General features: G+C 42.7%; 1 protein-coding gene across 1 annotated transcript in view; it reads left to right on the top strand.

The window, feature by feature from the left end:
- Nucleotides 1–426: 426 nt before the first annotated feature.
- The window catches only part of fam83c (family with sequence similarity 83 member C), a 31,940-nt gene continuing 21,683 nt past the window's right edge, over nucleotides 427–10,683 (top strand). The window contains exons 1-2 of the mRNA XM_049586282.1: nucleotides 427–1,562; nucleotides 9,650–9,817. Of these exons, the coding sequence (XP_049442239.1) occupies nucleotides 1,053–1,562; nucleotides 9,650–9,817 (678 nt within the window). The 5' untranslated portion in view covers nucleotides 427–1,052. The remainder of the gene's footprint in view (nucleotides 1,563–9,649; nucleotides 9,818–10,683) is intronic.

Here is a 10,683-nt window from a genome sequence, read left to right as displayed (position 1 = left end):
AAGAACAGTCCCTTAGCGGTCCAAAACAAAGAACAAAGTTTTCTGTCTGGTTCCACAGCAGATCAGCTAAACATGCAAAACAGTTAAGTGAACTTTGAACCTGTTTATTGGTTAGATTTCATTCATTATCACATCAGGGCTTTGCATGAGCGACTACACATGCAAAACATGTGAAATCTGCTACAATCAAGTAAAGAAATCAACACGATGAAGTTTCCAAAAATAAATTTACTTATTATTAGTACAAATTTACAGGAAGGAAATGATTCTTGGGGAAACTCTGGACCTGTGAAATAAAACATCATCATCAGCTGTGGAGATGAAATCCGAGCAGGTGCGCGGTGTCTCATGGGACTTTATTTTGAAACGTCCCCTCAGTGGACCGCTCTGTTGTGAGCTGGTTGGCCTGACAACGGAGGAGGAGGGAGGAGCTTGTCCACTTAGGAGACCAATGACAGCACAGGTAGCAACAGGTGAGCAGAGAACACACACCTCACACACACACACACACACACACACACACGGAAACACAGCGTGTAGGAAGAGGCGGCTGCGGAGCTGAGAGGCTCCTGGGACTGACTGCCTGCGGATCCTGTCTGACATGACGGGCAACTAGAGAAGCGAGGACCATTTCACCGCCTCGGAGGACAAACTGCAGCACAGCCGCTTTGTTTGGATTATTACCGACATAATTACAGAAACAGATTAAATGTCCCTCTGATAAGGACTCAGAGAGTGTGTGTGGTGAGTTAGTGTGACTTTACAGTTTGAATATATTTACTGGAGGGGTGAAGTGTCGCAGCAGCCCTGCAGGTTCCTGTTTGTGCTGTATTTACATGGAGTTTCGACCTGGTGGTAGATTATTGATCTGCTGCCCTGTGGAGTCTTCCTCCTCCTCCTCATCTTCCTCCTTCTGTGCAGTAATGTTTCTCCAGTCGGAAATAGTTGTGTCTGATTAGTGTCATTCCACACCACAGCGCACAGGAGGATTGTTCCGCTGTAATACGCAGGTTAATCCCTGAGCTGCTGCTGACTGCACAGGCACACACACCATGATCAACTCGGAGGGCCTGCGGCCGGCCACGTCCGGCAGGAAGCCCCTGGGCAAGCTCGCCTCCCGGCTGGAGGAGGTGAAGAACCCGTGGCGGCATGTCTCCACGCTGGAGCTGAGCCACAACGAGGCGGCCCGGCTGGCGACGGACGCGCTGCTGGAGCACGGGGAGAAGGAGTACCGCAAGGTCCTGACCGAGGAGCGGGAGCTCAACTTTCTGTCCCCGCTGGAGATCCGCTACATCACCCAGCATGCGGCCAAAACATGCGGCTCCGAGAGCAACGGCATCGGCCCCAACGACCGGGACTTCGGGGACGGAGACGCCGTGTCCGAGCTCACCTCCGGGACTTACTTCCCCATGATGTCCGACGAGGAGCCGCCGATGCTGGAGCTCGGCTGGCCGGACACCCCGTCCAGGCACGGACCGTCGGAGACGCAGATCTACTTCCAGAGGGACAAGTCTCATAACGTCAAAGACCTCATCAGGTCCCTCATCAACAAAGCCAAAAAGGTGAGAGGACCCAGTGTGTATTTAGGATGTGTAGTTACAGTGTGTATCTGTGACCTCGGGGGGTCAGTCAGTAACTTATTACAGTGTGCGTTGATTTAACAAAAAGAAACAGGAGGCCGATTTTAAGGATAAGGAGAAAGAGTTGGAGGAGGACAGTACACCTGATATCAGACACCTGTATAATAACCTTACACTCAGACACTAATATATGCAAATGATGAGGGACTGTTCGTTACCTCTGAGGGGGGAGGGGTGGTGCAAAAAGGGGGAGGCATGTCAAATAATTTTTAAAGCGCTGGGGAGGGACCTGTGTTTTTATTTCAGCTTTTTTTAAAAGTATTTGGAAATAATGGACACCACTGATACTACAGTCTTGTAATACTGACCCTATATTATATATAGTTTACTTTTTTTGCAAATTTTTACAACTATTAAATTTATTTTATTTTGCGTCTAACCTACAATCGATGTCACATTTAATTCTATATTTGAGAATTTAATGTGACATCAATGGTGGGCGAGACACAAAATAAAATAAATTAGAACGGTGCAATTGGACAGTTGGGAAAAAAGAGAAAATAATACTCATAAAAACAGTATGTACATTATGATTTACAAATTGAATTAAAGAATTACAAAAAACAAAAGTTAACAGAATTACAGGACTGCAGTATCAGTGGTGTCTCTTTCTTTAATGTGTTCACACCAAACTCACATTGTATCTCTCTTGCCAGTTTGAACATTAGAATATTTTGTGTTGACTCGCTTCAATCGTGTCAATGACTCCGTCATACACATGTGAAGTTGCTGAATTGATGAATCAACCTCAGCCGGTGCATCCTCGGCGTCATACGTCCCTGGAAAATTGCGCTGAAGTACAAAGTTTTCAAGTCTCACGAATAAGCGTATGACGCAAAAACGTGCTAGTCACTTATTTAGCGCTGCTTAACTTACGTATTTTGTGTCATTTGTGTCGCATCCATCGTGCCATCCAACAGGAATTCATGTCTTATCGCGTCTTCACATTGACTTTACATGTAATTCAAGTTGTTTTATTTGCGCCTGGTATGAACACAGTATAAAAAAGGTTATCATATCGCATAACATTTCTGAGCACACTGTCCTGGAGAATAGTGAATTTTCTCCAGAGTCAGATGGTGTACGAGGTCTTTAATCCGTCGCTTAAAGGTTGAAAGTTTTCCTTCTGTTGAAGCAGTATAAGGCGTAGAGCTAGAAGAGATAACGAGTAAGATGTTTCCTCAGATTTTGCAGGTTTGAAAGGCATGATTTCTTTAAAAATCGCCAAAATTATACCAGTTCTCTCAGCCAGACACTGTAAAAGTAGAAATTATCATTGGATTTTCAGATTTCCCACGGCCCTTGGACTCATCATGTGCGAGAACGCTTCCATCAGAAAAGAAAAACATTACCAAAGCAGAGTTTAAAATTATACTATTTTGTCAAAATTTTTGGCCAAAACTAAACAAGTTGCAGGAAATTAACCAGCATGCATGACGACAGTGGAAAACCGAAGCCTTTTCAATACCAGGATTTTGTCTTCAGCCCAGCCACCCTCCCAACATGTAAAGAACAGTCCCTTCATGAATACACTTTGTGGAGCCTTTCTTGTTTAATCTTCTTAAAAGCTGAGCAGATTCATGTATATGAGTGATGACACCTAAATAAACACTAATCAATCTGTTAATCAACGGCAGAATAAAAGTCAAGCACACAGAGTTCTGTACTGAACACATTTTTGCAGTTGCAGACGCTCCTCAGCTAAAAGACTTTATACTGTAGTCTGAGCTGACAGAATCATTCACTAGATGTTGGATAAGAATGGCCTTAACAATAGTAGAGTGGTTAAATGTTTTGAGTTACTCCAGTTTATTATAGCAGTCAGCAATGAAAGAAAAAATTTAAGAGTGACATAGAGCCTCCATCACTATTTATCAGTTTGTGCAGACGTAGCAACATTACAGTGCTCCCTTATTAACAATAGGATTTCTTTATGATGGTTTTTGCTCAGGAGGATGTGTGTGAATGTTTGTGTGTGTGTGCAAGGTGATTTTGCAATGTCTCAACTAATCTTGGAGCCAGTTGATGTCTGATGTGCAACTAAGACAAGTGTGAAATGGAAACGTGAAGCCTCCAGTGTATGCACGTTGATCAATCAATCAGTTGAAGACACTTTATTCATATAACACCTGTGTTTAGGTCAGGACTTAAAGAGAGTATAAATACAAACCAGGAACATTTGAGACAAATGCACATGAGAAATCATAGAAGTGAAATAATAAAACTTGAAAGAAGAGTGTTTTTAATTGTCTTTGCAGTGACACACAGGAGTCGTCTTGTTTCCAGCAGTTAAACCTTTGACATGATACTAATGTCAATAAGGGACAAGAGTCCCAGTGTGTGTGTGTGTGTGTGTGTGTGTGTGTGTGTGTGTGTGTCCTCACACGTCATGGTAGTGTTGGTTTCCTGACAAACAGCATGATAAAGAAATCATTAGGGTCTCTTACTGTCAGTTGGGTGTATTTTGTTTTTCACCGTTCCACCTGAATGCCTTCATTCCTCCCTCCAGTGGTTTCCACTTGGTTTGCTTACAAACAAATGCAGCAGGCCCGAGCAGGTCGGTCTGCCTGCTGCTGTCGTGTTTGATCAGCTCTTATCTCTGAGCGCCGAGGCTGGCGGCCCGCTCTGTCACTCATTCAGCAGTTGACCTCGGGTCATGGATCGAAAAAGTTTGACTCTCTAATCGCTGGCTTTGTGAACATGGACGGATCCTGTCTCTCCTGAGTCACTTTGTGTCTCTGAGGAGCTTTTTTATTTGTAGTCATTTTGCAGCCCAGTCACAAGAAGGAAATGTTGGCATTGTGTGTTTCTGCACAGCATGAATACGTTTCATTTACAAGACAAGAGATTTGACTTTGTCATCCGGAGGTGGAGCTGATGGTGTCACCCAGGGGAGACGACTGTCAGCCTGCAGACCACTGTTCAAAACCAACAAACAGCCAAACCAGTCATGATACAGTGAGTCATCGCTGTGTTTCCAGCAGCTTTTTAGGCACAAAAAGTGGTTGTTTGTTGCAGACATTTCTGTTTCCAGGCGGGATTGTGCCCCAAACTGAGTAGTTAAATCCGCAACATGATCTTTTCCTAAACAGAACCAAGTGGGTTTTGTGTCTAAAGCTGACGACACACTGAGCAGTGTGTTGTTGAAAAGTATCTGCTACATCACAACGTGAAAATGTCATGTATATGTGGTTTATAGACTGACCTGTGACTGGACTGCATGTTGTGTTTCTCCATAGTCATTTTATATCTCTGTGATCATTAGCTTCTCCATGTAGACGTTTTGTTTCTCTTTGTCGTTGTTCTGTGTCTGTTAGTTGAGGTAGTTTCCAGCCTTTGGTTGTTATTTTGTGCCTCTTTGTAGTCATTTTGTGTCTTTGTGGATGGTGTGTGTCTTTCTGTACTTGTTTTGTGTGTCAGTTGTGGTAGTTTGCAGCCTTCGGTTGTTATTTTGTGCCTCTTTGTAGTCATTTTGTGTCTTTGTGGACATTTTGTGTCTCTTTGTAGTTGTTTGCACAACTTTCTTTAGTTGTTCTGTGTCTGTTAGTTGTGGTAGTTTGCATCCTTTGGTTGTCATGTGTCTCTCTGTAGCTGTCTCTTTGTGGTAATTTCTTACTCTTTGTAGTCATTTTGTGTCTTTGTGGATGGTGTGTGTCCTTCTATAGTTTTGTGTGTCAGTTGTGGTAGTTCGCAGCTTTTGGTTATTTTGTATCTGGAGTAGTTGTCTCTTTTTGGTATTTGTGTCTCTTTGTATTCGTTTTGTGTCTTGGTGGACATTTTGTGTCGCTTTGTAGTTGTTTTGCACAACCTTCTGCAGTTGTTCTGTGTCTTATTGTGGTAGTTTGCATCTCTTGGTTGTGATGATGTGTCTGTGTAGTCGTGTCTTTGTGGTAGTTTGTGTCTCTCTGTAGTTGTTTGCTTTACTGTCCGACACAATATGTCAACAGTCACTCCAAACAGAGGCTCTGACCCAGCTGGGGCCCCTCTGGGCCCCTGGTCCTGTGTCTGGTACACCCATTCAGCGCTCCATCGTTGGGCTTGGCAGCCACTTTGGATTAATGGAACTAATGGATTTGAGTTATATGCACAGTTATCAGCTCTGTGATCTGCAGCAGTTTGTTCACAAATTGTAACTCAGATTCTGAGTTCATGGAGAATGTTGGCAAATTGTCTCATGATCACTGAACTGACCACACAACAGCTAAATAAGCAACACAGGCGGTTTATTGGCAGACAGTCCAGCACACGCTGCATGAGTCACCTCTCCTCAGACACTTCCTCTTCTCTGTGTCTTGTTTTATATGCATGATGGCCGAGTCTGCCGACTCAAATATGAAACAGTTGTACCCACTATAAAAGACATTGGTACCTGTTCAGTCCCTCTGAGACATACTCTAGAAAATACAGAAATACAACAAGTTGGAGGAGCTGCTGTCTCTCAACATGGCAGCAAGGGACTGTTCTTTACTTATCGGGGGGGTTAGCTGGGGTTTGGCTTCTGTTTTACCCTCCCTACTGCTACAAATATTTGTCCTTGAGCCTTCCTGAGTGACTGGTGAAAATGCCTGACCCTCCCTCCACCATAAATGTGTTATTAGATTTTTAAAACTTAACCTTTGATGTTTGATAGTTCAGAGTTACAAGTTGAAGACGAGACCCTGGAGATCCTGCACGCTGGTTAGTTTGTGGAGATGGTTAATTTCTGGCTAATTTTGAAACGACACATTGAATAGAGTGACTTTGATGTAGTTTTACTATTTTAAGTTCAGATGTGCTTTTTTGTGACGGAAGCATTCGTCACACATAATGTGTCCAAATGTCATTGGAAATTTAAAAACCCAACGATAATTTCAGTTTTTACAGTTTCAGGCTATGACAAACGCAGCCTGTTCTCATTTCAAAGATGGTGATTAACTCCGCTTTGTCGGTAATTTCGGATACCTGATGCCACCATTTTTCATGGTGTTATGATACCCACTGGATGGCGTGAGGTTGAAACACTGCCGGTAACGACGTATTGCAAGAAGCTGGAAAGTCCAGATAGGGCGGACGGGTAATGGAAGAAACAGCTGTGTTAAAATGATACAAAGAACAACCATTTAAATTTGTATTCCTCTCCCCAAGCCAAAATGAAAACCATAACTCCCTCTTCAGTGCTTTAAAGAATATTTGACCTGCCTCCCCCTTCGCACCACCCCTCCCCCCTCTTAAGTAACAAACTGTCACAATGGGCTCTTTCTCACATGTTTGTGCAGAGTCAGCAGGTTTCAGATCAAATGACACTCTGTCTGACTGCAGCTCGTCCGTCAGTGGATACAGCTGATAAACAGCTGATAGCAGAGCTGCACATTTGTTCATTCCGCTCATCTGAAGTTCACTCGTTCACAAGATTAGAACAAAGAAGGAGCTTTGACTCCTGTTCTGTTTCATCAAGGTGCTTTCAGTGCAGTGAAGGAGACGCACAGTGAGGTCAACTGGCTTCAGCTTTCTTTCCACACCATCAGTCTGTAGCTCTGACAGTATGCAGCACTCACCTGATGGACAAACGTGTTTTTTGTGCACCCAAGTAGATCTCTTAATTAATTTGTCTTTGCTCAGATGAAAATATTTCCTGTGTGCACCAACTGATCTCAAACTGATCAGTGCTGTCATTCAGATTTTCTTCTGTTGCTTGTTTTAAACAGAAAACCTGTGACAAAAGAGTTAACTGCATCTGAAGTAGGGCTGAACAATATGTCAAAAATGTACCCTTACCGCGTTATCGTCTATTGCATGTTTTCCTGATATCGTGCAGCCCTAATCTCAAGTGCCTGCAATTGTTCTTAAGTATGTGCTATTCATGTGCACACAGGGGTGTAAATATAGACAGTGCAGGCAGTGTGATTGCACTGGGGCCCCTGGGGTGGAGGGGCCCGTAGAGAGAGCGAGCCCTTGCAAGATAAACGATTAAAAAAAAAAAAAGAATATTATGAATTTAAAAATGGTGCCATTTGCTATATATGTCCTTATAAAGGGAAACCCTTCTGCGTCATGGTTTTATTTCATTTTTTTTAAATAGTCAGTAGCTGTCAAAACAAAATTATATACTTTTAACAAAATATAAGCTATGAGATCTACAGATATACTTTAAAAAACTGTTCGATTAAATTAATTTCTTACTTTCTTTGATAGTTTTGTCAGATATGCAGTGATGATTGCTGGGTAATATGTGTGCTGATGTTGTCCGATTTGTGTGAAGACAATACATGCACAATAGCGTGCACTAGAGTCAGTCATGGTAGTGTGCACTGCGGCCCGTCATAACTTCCTTACACCAGTGTTTGCACACCTGTGTGCATATGGCCGTGAGCATGAATATGTCTCTACATTTGCAGTCAAACTCATTCTTGGTGTGTGTGTGTGTGTGTGTGTGTGTGTTATATTAGACTTACATAATGCTGCCTGAAGGTACCTTTCATTTCTTTCCAATGCATGTGACTGAGTTTACTTGTTCAGTGAGATGTTTGCTGTTCATGTTAAATCTCTAGTTTCCTCCAGGAGCTCAAAGAGCCTGGTTTTAACACAAGCCAGTTTTTATTTGGTAGTTTGATTACTTGCAAATTTGTACCATTAAAGTAAAACATCTGTCAGGTCCTGCACTGTTGCAGCCAGGAACTTATTGCACCTGGACCCCAGAACAGGTTAAACTTGTTCCTCACTAACACTGTTACTTTGAAGCTTTAATTACAGGGTTTATAACTGAGTGATTTATTTATTGCGGCCCACAGTAATATCAGCGTTCACCGCCACATATTGATTTTTTACTTTTGGAGTTGGGCCGTTCAGTCAGAGCACTGTTGGAACATTCGACGCCATACGCCATACCCTACACTGTAGCCTGACGTGCACCTCCCCAGAAATGTAACTACATGTCACGGTGACGCAGACCTCCTGTCTGTCTCTGTAAGCTGAAACCATTTCCCTCAGTGGAAACAAAGCTTTGATTTACTTTAATTTCACAGATAAGAAACAATAAATTGTGAAGACAATAAAGCCTCCACTAAAATAGCATTTTAAGTCCTGTGTGTGATTTATCCTGGCTTCATATGAGCAGAGGAAATCATCGCTAGTCGCTAATTTATACAATGTAAAATGCCATAGGCTTGTGCTAATAACGTTAGCATGTTGTATTTGTTTGGAAAACATGTTTAGTATCAGACAGTTGTTTTGTCAGTGAACCTTGTGAGCTGTAATGGAGCTGAATTTTGTATCGTTACCTTTGTTAAATGTTGCTGTTGTCCCTGGCTTCATATGAGCAGAGCAAATCTCTCTCACTAGCTACTAAGCTAATTTAAACAATGTAAAATGCCATAGGCTTGTGCTAATAACATTAGCATGTTGTCTTGTTGACAAGTGTTTGTGAATGCTGCGAGTTACAGTGAAGCTGATTGGTGTACTTGTGTTTGAAATTGTTGCTGTTAAGCCATGTTTAATGTGTGTTTAATGTGTGTTTTGAATCAACTCAACTTTACAGCACTTCACAGAAACTCTGCCACCAACTAGTGTTTTGGAGGTGTAACTGCAGAGTGACACAGACACAGCACCACACAAGTAGCCTATAAATGCTCATAACGGTGTAGGCCACGTGCAAAGGCTCTGCATAGAGCTGACACACAAGTACAAATAAATGAGCATGAATGAACCCTAACAGCCCCAAACGCCCAACATGTTCAATCAACAGTGATGTAAAACCAAAAAGCATCATCCTCTCACACGTAAGAGGCTGGAACCAGAGGATGTGGGGCAGTAAAAGTGTCTGTCAGTGTCTGTCAGATCATTTTTCTCATCAGCTGCAGTGGTTTGCTCCTGTTTCCACAGGAGCCCACTGAGGCATTCACACACAGTCTGACAGTGAAGTTTTTGCTGAATCGTGACTGTGAATCAGACCTGTAAACCCGACAGTGTTCGTGCTGTGCCATGAAGAGGCCCACACTCATGCTAACGTCTCCCATGTCTCCCTGCTCCTCCAGGTGATCGCGCTGGTGATGGACGTGTTTACAGATGTGGACCTGCTGTGTGATCTCATGGAGGCGTCCAACAAGCGCAGAGTCCCCGTCTACATCCTGCTGGACGAGAAAAACCTTGACTACTTCACAGACATGTGTGCTGCACTCGACATTCAGAATTCACACATGAGTGTAAGTACTGAGTTTCACCTGGTGTAACTTCTCATGCAGAGAACGTTTCTAGAGACGAGGACACAGTGTTCACACTGACTGAGTTAAGCCTCAGGTGCAGAGACAGGAAAGATCTGTTAAATTTCTGTCTAAACAACTTTATGCAACCCAGTTGCCAGAAGAATGTTGGCACTGTACATTCATGCAAACCACAGATAAGTTACATTTGCGTGTTATTATGTGAAAGTTTCCATACATTAATTTATTTGTGGTGTCCCATCACAGTTAAAACGTCTGCCGCCACAAATACATTTGCTTTCTATGGAGCTGTGTCTGTTCAGTCATGTTTAGCACCACACTGTCGGGGCTCAGAGCACACCTGGGGCAGAGACAGAGAGGTAGAATAGCATTGAAAGTGAAACTTAACCGTTCATTGTGCTGGGTCAACAAGTTTGCATTCACTCGCAGCAGCTGCTCCTCTCGGATCTGATCAGCTGTGACGGCTCAACAAATCAATTACTTCAATTCAATTTAATAGAACTTCATTTATTCCACATTAAATTCGTGTGCAAGAGAATGCTTCAGTTACAGCAACACAAATTACAGTAACAACAATTAACATTCACAAACTAGGAGCAACCAGGACAACCAGTGGGTTCCCCAGGTCAGGGTCACACACTGGGCATAGTGTTAGAGAATTAAGTATCAGAATATTCAAAAAACATATAAGATATAACGTGTTTAAGGGGCAAAAAGCAAAACACAGTGCCTAATAGAGTAACAGCAGGAGTGGGATTCGAACAATAGTTACTAAATTACTAAAATGATAATCAACATTATATTGTATATGATTGTTACCTGCTCAAAGTTCAAAGCCAGCGTCTGTG

The sequence above is a fragment of the Epinephelus fuscoguttatus genome, linkage group LG1, assembly GCF_011397635.1.
Source record: "Epinephelus fuscoguttatus linkage group LG1, E.fuscoguttatus.final_Chr_v1".
Classification (NCBI taxonomy): domain Eukaryota; kingdom Metazoa; phylum Chordata; class Actinopteri; order Perciformes; family Serranidae; genus Epinephelus; species Epinephelus fuscoguttatus.
The sequence above is the reverse complement of the archived record's forward strand: the minus strand, read 5'-3'. Positions and strand labels throughout refer to the sequence as shown.